The sequence below is a fragment of the Vipera berus genome, assembly GCF_964194415.1.
Source record: "Vipera berus genome assembly, contig: HAP1_SCAFFOLD_250, whole genome shotgun sequence".
Lineage (NCBI taxonomy): Eukaryota > Metazoa > Chordata > Lepidosauria > Squamata > Viperidae > Vipera > Vipera berus.
The window spans coordinates 7,848-32,352 of record NW_027673494.1 but is presented as its reverse complement, the minus strand read 5'-3'; the positions used below and the strand labels follow the sequence as shown (position 1 = coordinate 32,352).

Sequence of the window (24,505 nt, the reverse complement as noted above, 5' to 3'; positions counted from 1 at the left end):
CCTCTTTCTTTCATATCAGCCACCCTGTTATCAAGGGAAGACAACTATGATATTGTTATAAGCGTGAGAACCTGGCGCTCTCTAATGACAAACTAAACCGGGATGATGTAAGCGGGCCCCGTCGATGGATAGGACGATGTTGAAGAGGAACAACCTGGCTGAGGAGGGGAGGCCTCCGAGGAAAGTCCGATTCCGCGTCGCCTCTTCCCACAGCGGAAGAATCCTGAAGGAGGTCTACACCGATGGAGAAACGTCCGATTCCCTGGATTCGGAGTATACCAGCAGCTCGGAAACCGACCCCAACAGCCGTCTCAGTGAGTCGGATGGACAGAACAACGGACACTTCAGCTCCGAAGGGGATGAGAACGACACGGAGACAGGGGACATGTTCTCTTTCGTCAGGGCCTCCAAAGAGAGGGGGTTTGGTAGCAAACGAATCAACATCCTCAGCAAAAATGGGACGGTGAGAGGGGTCAAGCATAAAGTCAGCGCTGGCCAGGTCCTCTTTGACAACTTAGGCAAAGTCCTTGAGGTAAGTGGATGGGTTTTGCTCTTGTTTCATCCCCTTCTCTGCTTCCCTTCTCAATAGGGAACTGGAGGCTAAAAGATATAAAGAACGGTTGCTGGAATTGGGACTGTCTAGTTTAATGAAGAGAAGGACGAGGGGGGACAGGATAGCAGTCTTCCAGTATCTCAGGGGCTGCCCCAAAGAAGAGAGGGGTCAGCCCAGTGGAGGGATTCAGCCAGTTCGCACCAGTTCGGCAGAACCGGTAGCTAATTTTTTGTTGCCCGGGCCCAGAATGGACTTCTGGAAGCAGCATCCACACAGAGAACCAGTTGTTCACCTATTTGAATCCCACCACTGGGTCACGCTATTCTCCAAAGCACCTGAAAGCAGGACAAGAAGTGATTGATGGAAACTAATCAAGGAGAGAAGCAACCTGGAACTAAGGAGAAACTTCCTGATAGTGAGAACAATTAACCAGTGGAACATCCTGCCTCCAGAAGCTGTGAATGCTCAAACACTGGAAGTTTTTAAGAAGAGACTGGACAGCCATTTGTCTGAAATGGTGTAGGGTTTCCTGCCTGAGCAGGGGGTTGGACTAGATGACCTCCAAGGTCCCTTCCAACTTTATTATTATTATTATTATTATTATTATTATTATTATTATTATTATTATTATTATTATTATTATTATTATTATTATTATTATTCATTGCAAAGTCAGCCAGATGTTCAGACTGAATTTGGCACTTTTGTCCACCTAAGGAGTCCTTACCAAGGACCTGGGATAGGCAGATGTGGATGTTTGATGGTATTACAGATATCGTCGCAGGATGGAAGCAGTTCCTAGTAAGGCCGCCTTTTGCAATTGACTGATGGTGAATTTGTCAATGCCGATGATGGTGTTCCAGTGGTGCTCCAGTTGTTTTGGGATTTCACCCAAGGCGCCTATTACTATTAGTACTCCCCTTGCTTGCCTTGGCCACAGTCATTCTATTTCTATTTGTAGGTCTTTGTATTTTGTTATCTTCTCCAGTTCTTTCTCGTCTATTCTGCTGCTGTTGTTGTTGTTGTTGTTGTTGTTGTTGTTATTATTATTATTATTATTATTATTATTATTATTATTATTATTATTATTATTATTATTATTATTATGCCAATTTCACATGGGGAAAAAGGATCCAATCTGCTTCTATTAAACATTCCAGTCCATTTAAAACAGAAAACAAAATGCCATTTAATGTAATGGTTTTCAGACAGACTAGAGGTGTACTAAATTTACATCCTAGCGCTGTCCACCCAACCCAAGGAGTTATACAGGTGGTCCTTGACTTACAACACTTCACTGAGGGACCGTTCAAAGTTTCGACGGCACTGCAAAATGTGACCCATGACTGTTCTTCGCAGTGATGACCTTTCCAGCATCTCCGTGGTTCACGTGATCCAAATTCAGAGGCTTTGGCAACCGCTTCACACTTAACGACCGTCCCGGTGTCCTAAAAGCATGGGATCTGTTTTTGCGACTTTCTGGGCAAGCAAACTCAATGGGGGAAGCCAGATTCATTTAACAACCGGGTCACCAACTTATCAACTGCAGCGATTCCTTTAACAGCCGTGGCAAGAAAAGTCATAAGATGGGGGCAAAATTCACGTAACAAATGTCTCGCTTAACAGCAGAAATGTTGGGCTCCGTTGTGGTGGTAGGGCGAGGAGTCCCTGCACGCGTTTATTCCGAAGCTGTCCAAATCAGAAAATTAACCCCAATTGTTGGCTTCCAGCGTTTAATACTGGACAATAGGTAAGCGTGTTGCTGTGACTCCAGATTCGGAGTTATTTCCAGAAACATATCAATATTTATACTGTTTTAGCAAAAGCAATAGAGTCTAAAAACATTAGCAAATAATTGAGCATTTTTTAAAAAACAAACAAACTAGGATTTGAAGTGCAAAAGATTGAACTGTTGCTGACTGGTGTATTTTCCCCCCACCCCATGCAAGCATCCCCCAGGGTCACTGGGTCAAAATTCAGATGCCTGGCAACTGACTCATATTTATGACCGTTGCAGTCTCCGGGGTCATGAGGTCCCCTTTGGGATCCTTCTCCATCTCCTCCTCCTCCTCTCCTTCTTTCTCCTTCTCCATCTCCTCCTCATTTCTCCTTCATCTCTGTCTCCTCCTCCTCCTCCCTTCTCCTTCTTCATCTCCATCTTCTCCTCCTTCTTTCTCGTTCATCTCCATCTCCATCTCCTCCTCCTCCTCCTCCTCCTTTCTCCTTCTTCATCTCCATCTCCTGCTTTCTCCTTCTCCATCTCCTCCTCCTCCTCCTTCTTTCTCCTTCTCCTTCTTCATCTCCATCTTCTCCTCCTCCTTTCTCCTTCTTCTCCATCTCCTGCTTTCTCCTTCTCCATTTCCTCCTTCTCCTTCTCCTTCTTCTCCTCTCCTTCTTTCTCTTACTCCATCTCCTCCTTGTTTCTCCTTCTCCATCTCCTCCTTCTCCTTCTCCTCTCGTTCTTTCTCTTTCTCCATCTCCTTGTTTCTCCTTCTTCATCTCCTCCTTCTCCTTTTTTCTCATTCTCCTTCTTCTCCTCTCGTTCTTTCTCTTTCTCCATCTCCTCCTTGTTTCTCCTTCTTCATCTCCATCTCCTCCTTCTCCTTCTTTCTCCTTCTCCATCTCCTCCTCATTTCTCCTTCATCTCCTCCTCCTCCTTCTTTCTCCTTTTCTATCTCCTCCTCCTCCTCCTCTGCCTCCTTCTCCCATCAAAGCAGGAGGACTCTGAAGAACAACAACTCTAACATCAGACATGAAAGATTTTCCAAATGGAAGATTCCCACTCCCCCCCCACAGAAAAATAAAAAATCTCGCTTTTGACAAAGTAGACGTAGGAAAATGGGCTCTCCGATCGTCCTAGAAAGTGGTTCCACTGCCCGTGAGCTGATTTATCTTTTCAGACTTCCCTCTTGATTCATCCTAAAGTCTGAAGTGGAGGAAAAGTTGCCATGGCAACCTCTTCCCCTTCATCTTCCTGCGACAAGGAGGGGAGCGCAGTTGCCATGACAACACCTCTCTACATCCTTTGGGTGTGAACTAAAGCAAGCGTGGGAAAAAAAAGGTGACATAACAACGCTGGACTGGTTCATTGGGTTTTGCATTACAGGATGGAGAATAAGGCTCCATCATTTATTTATTATTTATTTATTGATGGGATTTATATCCCGCCCTATCTCCTGAAGGACTCAGGGCGGCTCACAATAAAACATATAATAAGTGCATAAATCAAGATAAATGAAATTGAGAACATCAGTGCAATAAAAAATTAGAGAATTTAAAAATGAATTAAAAATACTAAATATAAATTAATTAAGATGCCTGTCAGTCTAGGTCAGCTTGGTGGAACAGGTGTGTTTTGAGGCCGCGGCGAAAGGATTGGAGGTTTTGGGCTATCCGAAGCTCAGGGGGGAGCTGATTCCATAGGGTTGGTGCTCCCACAGAGAAGGCCCTCCCCCTGGGGGTCGCCAGCCGACATTGCCTAGCTGACGGTACCCTGAGGAGGCCTTCTCTGTGTGAGCGTACTGGACGATGGGAATTTGTTCCCGGCAGCAGATGGTCCTGCAAGTATCCCGGACCTAAGCCATGTAGGGCTTTAAAGGTAAGTACCAGCACCTTAAATCTCACCCGGAGGGCAACTGGTAGCCAATGCAGCTCCCGCAGGAGGGGTGTAATATGGGAGTATCGGGAAGCTCCCATCACAACCCGCGCAGCTGCATTCTGCACCAGCTGAAGCCTCCGGGTGGTCTTTAAGGGCAGCCCCATGTAGAGAGCATTACAGTAATCAATACGGGAGGTAACGAGTGCGTGGGTGACTGTACGTAGGGCATCTCGGTCCAAAAAGGGGCGTAATTGGTATATAAGACGAATCTGGGCAAATGCCCCCCTAGCCACGGTTCCCATGTGATCTTCAAAACTGAGTCGTGAATCTAGGAGGACGCCCAGATTGCGTGCTTTATCAATGGGAGGTAACATCTCTCCTCCTATAGTCAGAGATGGAACCTCTTGGACTAAACGAGATGACGGTATGTACAGCCACTCAGTCTTGGCCGGGTTGAGTCGAAGCCTGTTTTCTCCCATCCAAATCTGTACCGCTTCCAGACAACGGGACATCACATCGAGGGCATCACTGGGTTGGTTCGGGGTGGAGATGAATAGCTGGGTATCATCAGCATATTGATGATATTTCACCCCGAAGCTACGGATGATCTCTCCCAGCGGCTTCATATAGATGTTGAACAGGAGGGGCGAGAGCACCGAACCCTGAGGCACTCCACAATTAAGAGGCCTAGGGCTTGACCTCTGCCCTCCTGCCAACACCGTCTGCGAACGGTCCGAGAGGTAGGAGGAGAACCAACGCAGAACGGTGCCTCCCACTCCCAGCCCCTCAAGACGACGCAGTAAGATACCATGGTCGATGGTATCAAAAGCCGCTGATAGATCTAATAGGACCAGGACAGAAGAATAACCTCTATCTCGGGCCCGCCAGAGATCATTCACCAGCGCGACCAATGCCGTCTCCGTGCTGTGCCCCGGTCTGAAACCCGATTGGTACGGATCTAGATATTCAGCTTCCTCCAGGTTCAAAGGGAGCTGTCGTGCCACCACGCTCTCAACGACCTTCGCAAGGAAGCGAAGGTTGGAGACAGGACGGAAGTTGTTTAAAACAGCTGGGTCCAGTGCCGGTTTCTTGAGGAGGGGCCTTACCACCGCCTCTTTCAAGGCAGCAGGGAAGTACCCTTCACTCAGTGAGGCATTGATAACTGCTAGGAGCCAGCCTCGTGTAACCTCCCGAGAAGCATAGACTAGCCAGGAGGGACACGGGTCCAACAAACATGTGGCGGCACTTAGTTTCCCCATGATCTTGTCCACTTCATCCGGAGTCACAGGATCGAACTCTTCCCAAATGTACTTGGCCAACTTCATCGTTTTCCTCTCGTTAGATACTGCCCAGTCAGAGTCCAGACCAGCCCGAATCTGAGCAATTTTGTCCACCAGATATTTACTAAATTCCTCAGCCCGTCCATGTAGGGGGTCCTCTCCCGTCTCTTGACTTAAAAGGGAGCGGACCACTCTAAATAGGGCGGCCGGGCGATTATCTGCGGACGCAATGAGGGTGGTGAAGTAGGCGCGCTTTGCCACCCTCATTGCCACAAGATAGGATCTAGAAAAGGATCTTAACTGTGTTCGGTCAGACTCGGACCGACTGGCTCTCCAAATGCTCTCTAGGCCCCTTCTCTGGCGCTTCATCTCCCGCAGGTCCTTGGAGAACCAAAGAGCGAGTCGGGACTTGCGCCGGGTCAGAGGCCGCAAAGGGACAACGCGGTCGAGCGCCTCCGAAGCAGCCTGTTGCCAGGCATTAACTAAGGACTCGGCCGGGTTGTGGGAGAGGGAGGTGGGAATCGGTCCAAGCGCCATCTGGAATTTATCTGGGTCCATCAGGCGCCTGGGGCGGAACCACCTGGTCGGTTCCGCTTCCTGACATCGGGGGGTGACGTGACGGAGGCCCAACCGCAGGAGGTAGTGGTCTGTCCATGACAGGGGTTGTGATGTTGGAGTAACCCCACCCAGCCCATTTAGCCACTGCCCAGAGACAAAAATTAGATCCGGCATGTTTCCTCCCTCGTGAGTTGGGTCCTGAGTAATTTGAGTAAGGTCCATGGCCGTCATGGAGGCCATGAACTCTCGGGCCACTTCTGATGCACTGCCCAGGGAAGGTAGATTAAAATCTCCCAGTACCATAAGCTTTGGAAATTCGACCGCCAATCCTGAGATGGCGTCAGGTAGCTTGGGTAGAACCGTTGCTGTGCAGCTTGGAGAGAGGTATACCAGAAGTAGGCCCAACTGACCACCAGGACCCCACCTTAAGAGGAGGGATTCACATCCGTCTATCTGAGGGGCAGTGGCCTCCCGTGGATGGAGGGTCTCTCTGATAACGATCGCCACGCCACCTCCCCTACCCTGAGCTCGAGGTTGATGTAGCACACGGAAACCTGGGGGGGATAAATCAGTCAGAGGGACCCCTCCCTCTGGGCCCAGCCAGGTTTCCGTGATGCATGCCAGGTCTGCGCCTTCCTCCTCGATCAAGTCATGGATGAGGGGAGCTTTATTCACAACAGACCTGGCATTAAAATAGATCAGCCTGAGCTCAGGAGTCAGACCTCCCTCTTCCCCAGGGCAGCAAGCGGGAGCCAGAGGGTCAGAGCGCGCCACAGCAAGAAGATAGCGTGGGCGTGATCTCAGAATACGATATGACCCTCTGCTCCTCCATCTGCTGCCATTCCCAATTACTGTGGGGATCGGTATCCCTGTCCCATCCCCCTGGTTTACAAGACTCTCCATGGCCCTCATATTGCCGCGACCATTGGCCAACTTAGGCTGAGACAGGTCCGGTGGGATCTTCCCCTCGATTTGCTGGGCCTGACCCTCCCCCCTCCCTAACCCTTCAAAAAATTTTAAAAGAAAACCCAAGAGCCTCTTCTTGGCGTCATGCCACCTCTCGGGGTCCCAGGACCCGTCATTAAGGAAACGGCGGCGTAGGTCTGATGGCCATCTCTGAGAGAGTGGGGAAGCTCTCAGGGCAAGTAGCTCACTTCTGGTGTAAGCCATCAGAGGTGGAAATAGGAGTAAAGGACGAGCTGGTAGGAACAACTGCATATCAAGACCACAGAGCTGAAGTAGTGGCTCCTGAGAACATGGTCACCCTCTCACAGTGATCAGGATCTCAGGGGGTCACCATCCAGCTCCGGGTAGGTCGCAGGAGGAGAGAGAGTCCGGTGAATGCTAGCATAGTCTGTTGGTGGATAACTTCGTAGCTCCGGTGATGAGCGGTGGTAGTTCATCTATCTCCATGCCTAAGATGTCATCGCGACCGAGGGGCTGTAGTCAGTCTCCGGTGAAAAAATGAAGGCGGGATTATCTGGACTTAAAGTTATGATCCCGAGAGGATAACTGCTATCTCGGGGGCCTTTCGGCACATCCCACCTCCAAATAAAGCTTCAGGTGGTCCCTGGTGAATTCCGCCCTCCAGACCAGATATAGGAGGGTTTTAAATGGCGCTCTAGCCTACAGACGGTGGCCATCATCCCACAGACCTCTGTCGTGGGTGGGGAGCGCGAAGATCTTATAGATGGGCAGATGGGGGGCAGCAGCCACCAATTCTGGAGCCTCGCCGTCCAGGCTACCTTTGTAGGCAGCCCCAGGTCGTTACAGCTCCTCCGCAGGTGGCTGCAGGGCCGGACCGTTTGTCTATCGAAGGGAGATCGATCAGGTCGTTGTATGTCCGTTGCAGGCTTCCGCATGCCGCGCATCCAAGCAGGTCGCTTAACAGCTGATTTGGAGGCCGCCGCAAGATCCCACCGGCAGCTGCCGGCTAGTATATGCTCTCTGCCGGTCTGAACGAGCCAGAAAAGGCTGGAAACTGCGCGTTGCAGCCCGCCCATCACCGGCCGCTTTACAGGCTGCCGCGGGGTGCCGCCGGTTACTCGCATCCAAGCTGGCCGCTTAACAGCTGATTTGGGGACCGCCGCAAGATCCCATCGGCAGCTGCCGGCTAGTATGTGCTCTTTGCTGGTTTGAGCGAGCCAGAAAAGGCTGCAAACTGCACGTTGCAGCCCGACCATCCTCGGCCGCTTTACAGGTTGCCGTAGGGTGCCGCCGGTTGCTTTCGGCCATTGTAATTCGGCCGTCAGCCTGATCGAGCCGTTCCGCTTTGGCCCCTTCGAGTCCGGGAGCCTTGCCTCCTTGCCGCTTCGCCATCCCTTTCCAATACCGCCCCGTTGTTACTACTGGCGCTCATTACGGGCTCCACCAAAGCCTCGGAGGGTCCTGTCGCCCATCCGGGCTAGGGAACAGCAGCCCCCTGCAGGGCTCCATGCCAAACTCGCATCCTTTGATCTCCGCGATCAGCTGCGAGCGGCCATCTTCCAGGAGGCGTGGCAAAAAAACTAGTCTACATGGTGGTACGCCTGCATCAGGGCAACAGGAATTGGAATTGCTACTCCTCTGAAGCAGGGAGATGGATTTCCCCCCCCACCCCCCAGTAGATAAGGAGACTGTGTTGGAGTTTTGGGGATTTGTCTTTCAGCTCCCAAATCGGTGAGATTGAATCAGCCAGACTTAATTTTTAAAATGCAGATTTATGGAGATCCGCCATCATCTGGCTGTCCCAAAGGTGATTTTTCCACAAGACAACTGGACTTTTTTGTGTTTTCCTTGAAGACGTTTCCCTTCTCATCCCAGAAGCTTCTTCAGCTCTGACTGGATGGTGGGGAATGGAAGGATTTATACTCCTTGTAGACAGCTGGTCATTTACCTTCTTTCAGAGAGTCGTTGAGGCCACTTGGAGGTTCACCCGAGTGGTGCAAATGGGTGTGGAGCCTTCTTGGAACTGCTAAAGGGATGCTGTTGTAGACTGGAGATAGAGGACGCCGTATCCCTCCCCTTCTGTTGAGGGAGGGCTGTTCGATTTTGACCCAGATGGCCTCTTTGACCCCTCCTTGAAAGCAGCGGTCCTCTCTGTCCAAAATAATAATAGTAATAATAATAACAAAGTTGGAAGGGACCTTGGAGGTCATCTAGTCCATCCCCCTGCTCAGGCAGGAAAGCCTATACCATTTCAGACAAATGGATGCCCAGTCTCATCTTAAAGACCTCCATTGATGAAGCACCCACCACTTCTGGAGGCAGATTGTTCCACTGGATAATTGTTCTCACTTTCAGGAAATTTCTCCTTAGTTCTAGGATGCTTCTCTCCTTGGTTGGTTTCCATCCGTTGCTTCTTGTTCTGCCTTCAGGCGCTTTGGAGAACAGCTTGACCCCCTCCTCTTCTTTGGGGCAGCCCCTGAGATATTGGAAGACTGCTATCCTGTCCCCCCTCGTCCTTCTCTTCATTAAACTAGACATTCCCAATTCTAGCAACCGTTCTTTATATGTTTTAGCCTCCAGTGCCCTGATCCTAGAAGAACTAAAGAGCCTCTTGTTGCGGGTGAAAAAGGAGAGTGCAAAACTTGGGTTGAAACTTAACATTAAGAAAACTAAGATCATGGCATCCGGCCCTCTCAATTCCTGGCAAATAGATGGGGAAGAAATGGAGGTAGTGACAGATTTTATTTTCCTGGGCTCCAAGATCACTGCAGACGGGGACTGTAGCCAAGAAATTAAAAGACGCTTGCTCCTTGGGAGGAAAGCCATGGCAAATCTAGACAGCACACTAAAAAGCTGAGACATCACCCTGTCAACAAAAGTGCGTATAGTCAAGGCTATGGTCTTCCCAGTTGCAATGTATGGCAGTGAAAGCTGGACCATAAGAAAGGCCGAGCGCCAAAGAATTGAGGCCTTTGAACTCTGGTGCTGGAGAAGACTCCTGCGAGTCCCTTGGACTGCAAGGCGATCAAACCGGTCAGTCCTAGAGATCAACCCTGACTGCTCTTTAGAAGGCCAGATCCTGAAGTTGAAACTCAAATCCTTTGGCCACCTAATGAGAAGGAAGGACTCACTGGAGAAGAGCCTAATGCTGGGAAAGATTGAGGGGAAGAGAAGAAGGGGACGACAGAGAATGAGGTGGCTGGATGGAGTCACTGAAGCAGTAGGCGTGAGCTTAAAGGGACTCCAGAAGGTGGTAGAGGACAGGAAGGCCTGGAGGAACGTGGTCCATGGGGTCGCGATGAGTTGGACACAACTTCGCAGCTAACAACAACAAAGCCCTGATCCTCTTTGTTGCTTTTCTCTGCCCTCTTTCTAGAGTCTCAACCTCTTTTTTACATCGTGGTGACTTTGCTGTCTTCAATGTGGACTTTGCTGTCTTCAAAAGAGTGGCCTTTGTCTTTCACTTACGACCGTTGTGGCATCCCCACGGTCATGTGATCTAAATTCAGATGCTTGGCCCCTGATTTCATATTTATGACGGCCGCAGCATTCCCGGTGTGTGTGTGTGTGTGTGTGTGTGACGTGATCCTCTTTTGCGACCTTCCGACAACAAGCAAAGTCGAATGGGGGAAGCCAGTGTCCCTTCTTGCAAACTTAACAACCGCAGCGATGGGCTTATCACCACGGTGGCAAGGAAGGTCGTAAAATGGAGCAAAACTCACTGAACAAATGTCTCACTTAGCAGCAGAAATTTGGGGCTCATTTGTGGCCGTAAGCCGAGGACTAAATTGCCTTAATAAAGCTGATGGGCATCCAGAAGCATGCTTGTGGCTTTCCCTCCGAGGCCCTAGGGAAATGAAAGTTGGAGTTTGAAGAAGCAGGAGAGAAAGAGCGTCAGCGCTTCTGAATGTTGGTGTCAACCTTTTTTCCCAAAGCGCCTGAAGGCAGGACAAGAAGCAACGGATGGAAACTAACCAAGGAGAGAAGCAACCTAGAACTAAGGAGAAACTTCCTGACAGTGAGAAGTTGAGGATGCTCCAACACTGGAGGATTTTAAGAAGAGACTGGACAACCATTTGTCTGAAATGGTCTAGGGTTTCCTACCTGAGCAGGGGGTTGGACTAGATGACCTCCAGGGTCCCTTCCAACTTTATTATTATTATTATACAAGGAACGGTTGCTGGAATTGGGTATGTCTAGTCTAATGAAGAGAAGGACGAGGGGTGACATGATAGCAGTCTTCCAATCTTTCAGGGGCTGCCCCAAAGAAGAGGCAGTCAAGCTCTTCTCCAAAGCCCCTGAAGGCAGGACAAGAAGCAACAGATGGAAACTAATCAAGGAGAGAAGCAACCTGGAACTAAGGAGAAATTTGAGGACAATTAACCAATGGAACAACCTGCCTCCAAAAATTGTGAATGCTCCAACACTGGAAGTTTTTAAGAAGTGATGGGACAGCCATTTGTCTGAAATGGTCTAGGACACAGGTCTGCAACCCGCGGCTCCGGAGTCGCATGCGGCTCTTTCAGCCGTCTCCTGCGGCTCCCAGTCCTCTGCCATGTGCAGTCCCCCCCCAAAAAAAAGTGGGACTAAAAAAGTTCAACCAATCAATTCAAATATGCAGGGTAGGTGCATATCTCGCCTTGGCTCCACTCTTCAGTCAAACCCTGTTCTGCGCATGCGCGCATGCACACACATTTTTTGCGGCTCCCACTTTTTCCTTTTGTGAGGGAACCGGTTCCGAGTGGCTCTTTCACTGTTTCAGGTTGCTGACCCCTGGTCTAGGGTCTCCTGCCTGAGCAGGGGTTTGGACTAGATGACCTCCAAGGTCCCTTCCAAACTCTGTTATTCTCAGGTTGGTGCCAGTCTCTGTTTCTGCTTAGAAAATCCTTGGCAAATGTGTTTTGGAATCCAAGATGGCAAACTCAAATGAATGACGATGAAATATATCTGCTTTATTACACCCATGGGGTGTGTTGAAATGCACAAATAAAAACGCTTCCCCCCCGAAGCCAAAGAAAGATGTACATCAAATGGACTCTGGAGAGAAGTATATTTCCCATGTAGAAGATTTTATCATTCATCCTTCCTCCCCCTCGCCCATCTTGGACTATTCCTTTGGGCTGCTGAAGAAATCAGGCAGCCCATCGAAACAATCATTTTTTAAAAAAATACCCTTTTTGGAACGCTGCCTCTTTCGATAATTAGCATATGTCCTCATCTGAACTGGGGGCTGCGAATAAAGCATCACGGACTAATTAAGAATCTCAGCCTGATTTAAACTCTCCCTTTTCCCCCAGCCTGCAGCTTTTTGCGTTCGTTGGCGACGATGCTTCTGTGAAAATGCCACCTCTGCTGGGATGCCGCGTGGGTAAAAAAAAAAATTAGAAAAGAAATCCCATCAATAATTTAAAACTCCCAAGCGCCTCTTCCAAAGTTTTATGGAAAGGACGTTTGGAAAAGGCCCTGCAGCCTCAAGACAATGAAAAGGACATGGACACGGACACACACACACACACACACACACACACACACACACACACGACCCTCAGCTAAGGATAAATACAGATAGTTCTTGACTTAGTTGAGAAACCCCAAATTTCTGCTCCTAAGTTAAGACGGTTTGTTGAGTGAATTTTTGTCCCGTTTTATGATCGTCTGGCCGCATCTGTGAAGCGATTCGCCGCCGTTGTTCGGCGAGTAACACGGTTGTTAAGTGAATCTGGCTTCCCCTTCGATTTTGCTTCGCCAAAGGGGGATTGTGCGTAACCGGGATACTGCAGCCGATATTATGGGCTTCCACCCTTCTTTCTTCCTCCTCCTTCTTCCTTCTCCCCCTCCCCCTCTCCCTTCCTTCCTTCCCTCCTTCCTTCCTTCCCTCCTTCCTTCCTCCCTCCCTCCCTCCCCATCTTCCTTCCTCCCATCTTCCTTCCTCCCCTTCCACTTCCATTTCCCCTTTCCATTCCCCTTCCCTTTTCTTCCCTCCCTCCCTCCCATCTTCCTGCCTTCTTCCTCCTCCTCCTCCTTCCTTCTCACCCTCTCCTCCTCCCTTCTCACCTTCCTTCCTTCCTTCCTTCCTTCCTTCCTTCCTTCCTTCCTTCCTTCCTTCCTTCCTTCCTTCCTTCTCTCCCTCTCTCTCTCCCTTCCTTCCCTCCTTCCCTCCTCCCTCCCTCCCTCCCTCCCCATCTTCCTTCCTTCCCCTTCTACTTCCACTTCCCCTTCCCTTTTCCTCCCTCCCTCCCACCTTCCTTCCTTCCTCCTCCTCCTTCCTTCTCTCCCTCTCTCTCTCCCTTCCTTCCCTCCTTCCCTCCTCCCTCCCTCCCTCCCCATCTTCCTTCCTTCCCCTTCTACTTCCACTTCCCCTTCCCTTTTCCTCCCTCCCTCCCTCCCACCTTCCTTCCTTCCTCCTCCTCCTTCCTTCTCTCCCTCTCTCTCTCCCTTCCTTCCCTCCTTCCCTCCTCCCTCCCCATCTTTCTTCCTTCCTTCCCCTTCTACTTCCCCTTCCCCTTCCCTTTTCCTCCCTCCCTCCCACCTTCCTTCCTTCCTCCTCCTTCCTTCTCTCTCTCTCTCTCTCTCCCTTCCTTCCCTCCTTCCCTCCTCCCTCCCTCCCTCCCCATCTTTCTTCCTTCCTTCCCCTTCTACTTCCCCTTCCCCTTCCCTTTTCCTCCCTCCCTCCCACCTTCCTTCCTTCCTCCTCCTCCTTCCTTCTCTCTCTCTTTCTCTCCCTTCCTTCCCACCTTCCCTCCTCCCTCCCTCCCTCCCCATCTTCCTTCCTTCCCCTTCTACTTCCACTTCCCCTTCCCTTTTCCTCCCTCCCTCCCTCCCACCTTCCTTCCTTCCTCCTCCTCCTTCCTTCTCTCCCTCTCTCTCTCCCTTCCTTCCCTCCTTCCCTCCTCCCTCCCTCCCTCCCCATCTTCCTTCCTTCCTTCCCCTTCTACTTCCCCTTCCCCTTCCCTTTTCCTCCCTCCCTCCCACCTTCCTTCCTTCTTCCTGCTCCTTCTTCCTTCTCTCCCTCTCCCTCTCCCTCCCTCCCTTGAGGCTTTGTACCCGGTTGCATGCAGCAAGGTAAATTAAAGTTCTCCATCTCCATCTCCAGGTTTTGGACTTAGATAGTTCTCTTCCCGTGCAAACTTGTTTGAAAACTAAGTTTACTCTGGAACTCTTTTTCTGGTGCCTGGCCTTCGAAAGAAGCCAAGCTCCTTCTATTCTGAATTCAGTTTAAGGTCATTAAACTTTATCTAACCTCCTTATCTTTAGGTTGATTTTAAATGTAAATTGCTTCTGCTCTGTTTTTCTTTCCTGTTTATTCTAGTTGTTTGCGATGGCACTATTTCCAGGTTTTCAAAGCCTCCTTCAGCTAAGGGCATAATATTCTGAGGTTAAAAGACACCTTGTTGGTAATTTTATAAATAACATAATAATAACAATAATAATAATAACAATAATAATAATAACAATAACAACAACAACAACAACAACAACAACAACAACAATAATAATGATGATGATGATGATGATGATGATGATGATGATGATGATGATGCAGTAGCTGCCTGGGTTTCTACCTGTTGTTTTAAGCTGCTAATGGATTTCTATTATTGGAATTGCAATTATGGTGTTTGCTACTTTGAGAGCGCTAATTAGACTAGTCGGCAGAAGTGAAACCAACCGACAAGGTGCCAGCATAAAGCTGTATTTCATCACAGCAGAGGCTGGCATTTCGCCTTTGGTGACCCTCTACATGCCAGGTGGCCTCTGCTTAAGTTTGCACAACGTTTGAGCACTGTGACTGCAGCAACTTGCACACAACGTCTCTTCCCCTTCTCCTGCAGTGACTCACTCAGCAACTGTGGCAAGAGAGGGCGTAAAACGGGGCAAAATCCGCTTAACTGTCTCGCTTAGCAACCTAAATTGTGGTCGTAGATCAGTCAAGTTGTAAAAGGGCGACGTTGGAAGACCCCTGTCTTAGATGAAGGATTCCACATAATTGAAATATATATATATATATCTTTATCTTTATCTTTATTAGACTTATATACCGCCCTTCTCCCGTAGGACTCAGGGTGGTTCACAAGGTTTTTAAAATAACAATACAACAATTACAAAAATTAAGAACAGTTAAAATGATTACATTTAAACCTTGAATAAATATAAAACCCCAATTAAAATCCAATTAAAACCCCAATTAATACTCTCAGTCCAGGCCAGAAAGCTCAAAGAGCCAAGTCTTCAGGTCCTGGCGGAATGAGCGAAAGTCATTTACCTTATAACTTCATTCCATACCTTAATATTATTATTTTGAAATAACATACAGTTCATGTTTGTCATATTAACAACAAAGAATTTTATCTTCTTGATCTTAAAACCCATTTTATCCATCAATTTTGTTTGGTCTTATATCTTTATATTTTTGGTTAAGATCTTCTTTTGAAAACTGCTAATGCATTAAATTCTTTTGGTTTTCCCATTAATATTGTGTGTGTGTGTGTGTGTGTGTGTCTGTGTGTGTGTGTGTCTGTGTGTGTGTCTGTGTCTGTCTGTGTCTTTGTCTGTGTGTCTCTGTGTGTCTCTGTGTGTGTGTCTGTGTGTGTGTGTGTGTATGCACCCCCAAGGTGCATCAATCAAACCGGTCTGACCAGAAAACACACACACACACACACACGCACACACACACACACACACACACACACACACACACACACGTATATGCATATATAAAATGTATATATTATGTTTACAGTTATCCTCTGTTTGGGAAAACGGACGCATCGTCGTCTACACCACCAGCCTTCGGGTGGTGAGAACCACGTTCGAAAGATGCGAGTTAGTTCGGAAGATCTTCCAAAACCACCGGGTCAAGTTTGTAGAGAAGAACATTGCGTTGAACGGCGACTATGGGAAGGAGCTGTCTGAGAGATGCAGAAAGCTGGGAGAAATCCCGTCGGTCCCGGTCGCCTTTATCAAAGGCCAGTATCTGGGGGTAAGTGTGCGAGGGATTGACGGATTAGGCGAGGCGCGTCTGCCGGCCCGGTTTGAATCTGAAAGCGTGAGAAATCGGAGCGACGCGGACGTGAAAAAGAGGAAGCATGTTACGTTCGCAACCATTTGTGCTGAAGCCTTCACTGAGCAATAGGTTCATTAGGCCACCTGGAGCTAAGGAGAAAGTCCCTGATACTTAGAACAATTAACCAGTGGAACTACCTGCCTCCAGAAGTTGTGGGTACTCCAACACTGGAGGTTTTTAAGAAGAGACTGGGCAGCCATTTGTCTGAAATGGTATAGGGTTTCCTGCCTGAGCAGGGGGTTGGACTAGATGACCTCCAAGGTCCCTTCCGACTTTGTTATTCTATATTCTATTCTATTCCACTCTATTCTGCATTCTGTTCTGTTCTATTCTGTTCTGTTCTGCTCCACTTTACGCCATTCCACTCCACTCCACTCCACTCCACTCCCAATTCCTATTCTATTCTATTCTATTCTATTCTATTCTATTCTATTCTATTCTATTCTATTCTATTCTATTCTATTCTATTCTATTCTATTCTATTCTATTCTATTCTATTCTATTCTATATTCCAATAACTATTCTATTCTATTCTATTCTATTCTATTCTATTCTATTCTATTCTATTCTATTCTATTCTATTCTATTCTATTCTATTCTATTCTATTCTATTCTATTCTATTCTATTCTATTCTATTCTATTCTATTCTATTCTATTCTATTCTATTCTATTCTATATTCCAATAACTATTCTATTCTATTCTATTCTATTCTATTCTATTCTATTCTATTCTATTCTATTCTATTCTATTCTATTCTATTCTATTCTATTCTATTCTATTCTATTCTATTCTACAAAAATAGCCAATAATTATGTATCAGTCTGATTTCTTCCTCTTTTATTCAAGCACTAATTCCACAGACTACGTATTGCCCTTGACCTGCGACCATAATTGAGCCCAAAATTTCTCTTCCTAAGCGAGGCAGTCGTTGAATGAATTTTTCCTCCTTTTACGACCTTTCTTGCCCCCATTGTTAAGCGAATCACTGCAGTTGTATAGTTACTAACACGGTTGTAAAGCGAATCTGGCTTTGCCCCATGGATTTTGCTTGTTGGAAGGTCGCAAAAGGGGATCCCGTGAGCCCGGGGGACGCTGCATCCGTCGTAAGTATGAGTCAGTTGCCAAGCCTCTGAATTTTGATGTACAGATACAGACGCTGCTGTATCTGACGATGAATTGCGCCCTCTGCTGGGAGAAGAATATATCATTTCTATTTGAAGTTAAATTTGCCGGTTACATACAGTAGTGGCCAAAATTGTGGAAGCCTTTTGGGGAAAGTGTATTTTTGAGGTTTGATGGCTAACAACACCACTTTTTTGTTTTTTGGAGTAGTACCATAAAATCATATAATCAATGGAAAGATAATTTAATCAAGAATGTAATGCAACAAATTTTGTTCCATTATCTGTACTGTGTTCGATAAAAAGCTATAGCCAAATCACCAGAAAAAGGAAGCGCAACCTGCTTAGGTTGATAATCGGGTAGCTTCCCTTCATCCGATTGTAGCCAATGAGCATGAGTGTTTAGAGAGCCAATCGGGTGTCATCTTATTTTGGCAAGGAGCCAATCAGATCACAGTAGGATCCGGTTACTGATGTCATGTATTGAAGCCGAGAGGAGAACAATTGTCAGTGTGTTATGTGATGGCTGTCAAGTCGGTTGGGTTTTTTTTGTGTTCTTTCATCTAGCGAGCTTGTAAAACGTAATAAAATTAAAGTAACGGTGCAAAGGGTTGACTGGTCGCCCAGAAAGCCATGTAAAATAGTATTATTAAGCGGACAAGGCTACAGTTATAAAAAAATTAGAAGAAAAAAATTGTGGAAACTTAACCAAAGGGGTCATTTCTACTGTACACTTGTCCCAGAAGGTTTCCACAATTTGGGCCACTGCTGTAAAAAGGGTCTTTGGCTGAAAGAATGGAGGAAGGAAGAGATGATATGATGTCCACCCTAATTTTTGACTCAGTTGGATGCGGGAAGTCAAGATATTATTTCAAGACCCTTCGGAAGTAAGCTAAGCGTCAATTCCCAAAGAGGAAGACGTTGCAAGGAAAGGCAAGAGAATCTGGGTCGGCCAGAGAAAATCAGCCTTGGGAAATCACGAAGCCTCGCCCAACGGGTCTGCCCAGCAGGATTCGTATCAGACACACCATGAAAGCGTTGATGGTACATCCCGGGTCAAGAGGGAACGCCCTGATTTGGTGGTGGCGTTTGTTTGTTTTTTAAAAAAGAGGGCGGGTTGACTTTTCACACGAAAAACAAACATTTGCAGGGAAGCTGTCAGTAAGAGTGAGATGTCCAAGATTCAAGTTGGAAAAATAAATACATACAAGAAAGATAGAAAACATTGGGGAGAAGATTTGAGCTTCCTCCCGCCCTCCCTCGTCCCCTTTTTCCTTCCTTCCTTCCTTCCTTCCTTCCTTCCTTCCTTCCTTCCTTCCTTCCTTCCTTCCTTCCTTCCTTCCTTCTCTCCCTCCCTCCCTCCCTCCCTCCCTCCCTTTTCTTCCTTCCTTCCTTCCATCCCTTCCTCTCCTCCCTCTTCCTTCCTTCCTTCCTTCCTTCCTTCCTTCCTTCTCTCCCTCCCTCCCTCCCTCCCTCCCTTTTCTTCCTTCCTTCCTTCCTTCCATCCCTTCCTCTCCTCCCTCTTCCTTCCTTCCTTCCTTCCTTCCTTCCTTCCTTCCTTCCTTCCTTCCTTCCTTCTCTCCCTCCCTCCCTCCCTTTTCTTCCTTCCTTCCTTCCTTCCATCCCTTCCTCTCCTCCTTCTTCCTTCCTTCCTTCCTTCCTTCCTTCCTTCCTTCCTTCCTTCCTTCCTTCCTTCCTTCCTTCTCTCCCTCCCTCCCTCCCTCCCTCCCTCCCTCCCTCCCTTTTCTTCCTTCCTTCCTTCCTTCCTTCCATCCCTTCCTCTCCTCCCTCTTCCTTCCTTCCTTCCTTCTCTCCCTCCCTCCCTCTCTTTTCTTCCTTCCTTCCTTCCTTTCCTCCCTCCCTCCCTCCCTCCCTTACTTCCCTCCCTTCCTCTCCTCCCCCTCCCTCCCTTCCCTCCCTTCCCTCCCTCCCTCCCTCCCTCTCTTTTCTTCCTTCCTTCCTTCCTTTCCTCCCTCCCTCCCTCCCTCCCTTACTTCCCTCCCTTCCTCTCCTCCCCCTCCCTCCCTCCCTTCCCTCCCTTCCCTCCCTCCCCCTTCCTTCCTTCCCTCCCTCCCTCCCTCCCTCCCTCTCTTTTCTTCCTTCCTTCCCTCCCTTCCTCTCCTTCCCCTTCCTTCCTTCCTTCCTTCCTTCCTTCCTTCCTTCCTTTCCTCCCTCCCTCCCTCCCTCCCTCCCTCCCTCCCTTCCTTCCTTCCTTCCTTCCTTCTTTCCTTCCTTCCTTCCTTCCTTCCCTCTATGGGCCTCCTTATTTTGTAATTAATCTCAAGAACCTCTGAAGGGAGCATTAGAAACTCACACATGTCACACAACCCGCCTTGCCTACCCTACAAGGTTCCATCCAAAAAAGGTGCTGGAACTCCGTTCTGAGCGTTCTATGAGAAAAAAAAGCCCTGGTTCTTACGTTTTTTCCCCATGCTGGCATCGGAGCTGATCTTTAGCCATTTTTTTTTGGGTGTGTGTGTTTCACCCTCACTGTTGGAGATCAGAAAACATAGAAAGGGAAATCCACCAAAGCCAGAAAAAGCCCTCACCTTTGGCCTAGTCCTCATTTTCTTCCTGTGACACCACAACTCTCCAGAAATAAACCCTGATTCCAAGGTGGCTTTTGTTAGAAGGAAGGCCACCCGGTCCTGATCCAATTGGCAATCCTGCGTTAATTACAAGACACCCCAGCGACGCTTCAGCAATCGACGTTGACAAGATGCGGACATTCGTTGAGGTCACGTCAGAATTGCGCAAAGGGGTGAGCGAACGCTTTCACCCGGAGGACTGACCCACTGCCAAAACGGGATTGGATCTTGACTCCATAGCAGCAAGAAAGTTAAATAGAAATGTTCAACAGGTCTTCTTCTCCGATTAGCAGAAGGAACCATGAAATTGTTTTATATCTTCTTCGGCAGATTAATTCTCTCTGTAAGATCATTTTTGTATTTGGGACCCCATTCGATCTCAATTATTTTAATTTTTCACAGCTACTTGCTCAGCCTTTTCATCACTTTTCCCTTCATAGTCCCAAAGGTGCTTTTTTTCCCACGAAGCAACTGGCCTTTTTTGTTTTTCCTTTGAAGACGTTTCGCTTCTCATCCCAGAAGCTTCTTCAGCTCTGACTGGAGGGTGGAGGAACGGAAGGATTTATACTCCTTGCAGAGGGCTGGTCGTTTGCCTCCTTTTAGAGAGTCGTTGAGGCCACTGGGAGGTTTGTCTGTGTCCTCAGGGTCCACATGAGTGGTGCAAATGGTTCCTGTAGTCTGCAATTTTTTTTTTCTGGAAACCCGTTCATACTCCCACACCATTCGGAGGGTGTTCATCCCAAACTGCATGGCTAAAAATATATGGAGATTCTCCGTCCTCCAGGTCAGGGTTGTCCCAAAGGTGGTTTTTTTCAGGAGGCAAGTGGACTTCGTAGTTCTTCTTTGAAGACTTTTCGCTTCTCATCCCAGAAGCTTCTTCAGCTCTTTCTAGGCTAAAATCTTCCATTCCCCACCCTCCAGTCAGAGCTGAAGAAGCTTCTGGGATGAGAAGCGAAACATCTTCAAAGAAAAGCGAGAAAGTCCAGTTGAAAAAGCACCACTGAGGACACAGATAAACCTCCCAGTGGCCTCAATGACCCTCTAAGACAGGGGTGTCAAACTCAATTTCATTGAGGGCCGCATCAGCATTGCGGTTGCCCTCAGGGGGCCGGGTGGGTATGGCCAGGGTGGGCGTGGCCTACTGGGTGGGCGTGGCTAGAGTGCGTACGGCCTACTGGGTGGGCATGGCCAGCTCTGCATCCTTCGCATCAAGGGTGCCTATGGGGGCCTGGGCAGGAGTGGGACAGATCTGAGGGTCTCTGGCAGAAGGAGGGTCTCTGGGCCAGGGCCAAGGCAGTGGGGGCCGTTCCCTCACTGTTGCCAGGATGGCTTCGCGGGCCACATGAAACCACTTCGCGGGCCGGATCCGGGCCCCCGGGCCTTGTGTTTGACATGTCTGCTCTAACAGAATGCAAATGACCAGCTGTCTGCAAGGTGTATAAATCCTTCCATTCCTCCACCCTCCAGGCAGAGCTTTAAGAAGCTTGGATGATGGAGAACCTCCGTAGATTTTTTCCCCCCTTTATACTTAACCAGTTCTGTGCAAATTCAGGGCTGGAGATCTTTGAACTGTAAAAAACAACAACAAAACGCCCTCGATTTCTCTTGGGCATGGAATAAGAATCTCTGATGCAACTCTATACGAAGAAATTAAATGTGACGACGTACCTTGTAAGCCTATTTTTATAGGAAGGCATATTTTGCAAAGCAAGGTGCACATTTGGCAACGATCGTGTAGCACTATTGAGACAAATGTTATTTGTTCCACAGGCTTGGCTTGGTTCAACTGGGAAAGTGTGATTTATATCAAGAAAGCTTCCCCTTTGTAAAATTCTCAAAAATAGCCATCTTTCACCCTCCTCTCTCTTTCTTGCTCTCTGTCTTACTCACACACAGACAATCGCGTATACACATATACTCTCCCAAACACCAACTAATGGATTTTGCCTGTTTCCTTCTAGGGTGCTGAGAAAATTTTGTCAATGAATGAATCGGGGGAACTGCAGGACCTCTTAACCAAAATTGAGGTAATTAAGGTGCTCAGCAAAGGCCACATCACAAAAGCTCCCATTTCCTTGCCCCAAGAACCCCTGAGGGTGTCATTATATCGATCCACATATATACAAAAGGCCCGTTCGATTTCTCCAGACAAATCATTACTAAGACATTTAAAGATTTTTTTACCCGTTGTGTTCTAACTGCTAAGACGCCTTAACATGGCGTATGGTTGAATTCCCCCGTGGATGGGTAAGAATATAGGCCGGGGGTCTTCAAACGTGGCCCTTTTATGACTTGTGGACTTCAGCTCCCAGAATTCCTCAGCCAGCATGCCTGGCTGGGGACTTCTGGGAGTTGAAGTCCACAAGTCATAAAAGGGCCACGTTTGAAGACCCCTGATATAGGCTCATAGATCCAATATGCTGGCTGGGGAATTCTGGGAGTTAACCGCTAGTTAACCAGACTTAACCATAGTTTCAACTGGGAAACTGTGAGCATCCTAGATCAAGCTAAATCCCAAAATGCTAGAGAATTCCTGACAGCCTACCACGCATACAAATCAGTCATCAACAGGCACACAGAGGTAAGCAACATTTACACGCTATTCAAAAGAGACAATCCGAAAGTCAGGAAGGAAACCGAAAAACCAAAGTACCTCTTCAACAGTGTTCAACACCCAGATAAGCAGAGATTAACATCAAGATCAACAGCAGAACAACAACTAAGCCATAAACAATAGCCCAATCAAGAAATCACCAGGAATTTCCCTATCAACATTGACAGGCCACACCACTAGATTATAAAATGGGAGGAAACCTCACTCCCTTCTACCACTGATGAAGTTACCTGGTTTGGTAAGGAAACATCTGCAAGAAAACCACCAAACTGAAGAGTACCAAACCCCCCACAATTCTCCTCCTCCTCCTCCTCCTCCTCCTCCTCCTCCTCCTCCTCCTCCTCTCCACAAATCCAACTGCCTTGTAGCACTGATAATGTTATCTAGTTGGGTAATAAAATGTCTGCAAGAAAACAACCCAGCTCAGAGAGCACCAAGGACCCCACAGTCCTCCTCCTCCTCCTCCTCCTCCTCCTCCTCCTCCCCACAAATCCCACTCCCTTCCCACACTGATTATGTTATCTAGTTGGGTCATAAAACGTCTGCAAGAAAACCACCAAGCTCAGAGAGCACCAAGGAGCCCACAGTCCTCCTCCTCCTCTTCCTCCTCCTCCTCCTCCTCTTCCTCCCCACAAGCCCCACTCCTTTCCTACAGTGATGTTGTCACCTATGGTTAGTGAAACCTCTGCAAGGAAACAACCAAACTCAGAGAGCCCGAAGGACTGCAATTTTGGGTGAGCTGAAGGGCGCGCATCTTAAACTTGCTAGGGTTGAGAGACATGGGTCAATTAAATGCAACTAATAGATGCCGTTCTTCTTTCCTCCCCTATTCTGTAGAGAGTTCAACACCCGCACGAATGCCTCTCCTGTGGGGGCTTCGGCTTCCTTCCCTGCTTCATGTGCCATGGGAGCAAAATGTCCACCTTTCGGAACTGTTTTACAGACTCCTTCAAAGCCCTCCGGTGCACGGCGTGTAACGAGAACGGCTTGCAGCAGTGCAAGAACTGCATGAGCTAAAGAGGGCCGGTGTCCCTTGCACGCAGAGCCACACCCACACCCGCACAACCTCATTTTATGATGTCAACAGAGCAGTTTGGGATGCTCGGTGTCTCGCTCTCTCTCTTTTTTAAATTAAAAGCCACCGTGTTTATCTAGCTGAATCAGTTCCGCTCATTTGTGAAATATAGAAAAGGCAGTCCAGACTGAACCGTAGGGAGGAGCCAAATCTGTAGATTCTGTGCAGATATAAGCAGAATTGGTTGTTATCAGCCTGGTGTTTATAATAAATTTATACACACACACACACACACACACACACACATGTATGTATGTATGTATGTATATGTATATACACACACAGAGAGAACGACACACACAGAGAGACACACACAGACACACAGACACTTTGGGCTAATCATGGTTGCTGGAATTGGGTCTGTCTAGTTTAATGAAGAGAAGGACCAGGGGTGACATGATAGCAATCTTCAAGTATCTCGGGCTGCCCCAAAGAAGAGGGAGTCAAGCTATTCTCCTAAGCGCCTGAAGGCAGGACAAGAAGCAACGGATGGAAACTAACCAAGGAGAGAAGCAACCTAGAACTAAGGAGAAACTTCCTGACGGTGAGAACAATTAATCAGAGGAACAACTTGCCTCCAGAAATTGTGGGTGCTCCAACACTGGAGGTTTTCAAGAAGAGTTTGGACAACCATTTGTCTGAAATAGTATAAGGTCCCTTCCAATTCTGTTATTCCGTTATTCTCATATAGGTCATATAAGATTAGATCTGCCTCTTCGACTTGGTATATTACCTAGAGGCATTAATGTAGGGGGTGGCATATCACTTTAAAAAAATCAACAACCCACAAATAAATGATTAAAAAAAGTCTGGATTTTAAGAATGACATCATATGCAAAAACATTTGGTTCCGTACATTAAAACAACACAATTAAAAATAATAAAAAGATAGTTTTTTTCTCTGGACGGCCTATAAATTTCATAAATAAAATAAATTTAAAAGAGAGCCGTGGGGGCGCAGTGGATAGAATGCAGCATCGCAGGCTGACTCTGCCCACTGCCAGGAGTTTGATCCTGACCGGCTCAAAGTTGACTCAGACTTCCGTCCTTCCGAGGTCGGTAAAATGAGGACCCAGATTGTTGGAGGGGGGTGCAAATAGGCTGACTCTGTAAACCGCTTAGAGAGGG

General features: G+C 47.8%; 1 protein-coding gene across 1 annotated transcript; it reads left to right on the top strand.

Annotated features, from left to right (window-relative positions):
- Window positions 1-136: 136 nt before the first annotated feature.
- Window positions 137-23,319, top strand: LOC308679353 (glutaredoxin domain-containing cysteine-rich protein 1-like; the record flags this gene model as incomplete). Its single annotated transcript, XM_081346962.1, has 4 exons — window positions 137-532; window positions 15,654-15,893; window positions 21,650-21,715; window positions 23,140-23,319. 4 exons carry the CDS (start codon window positions 137-139, stop codon window positions 23,317-23,319), a joined length of 882 nt encoding a protein of 293 aa, XP_081203088.1.
- Window positions 23,320-24,505: the final 1,186 nt, after the last annotated feature.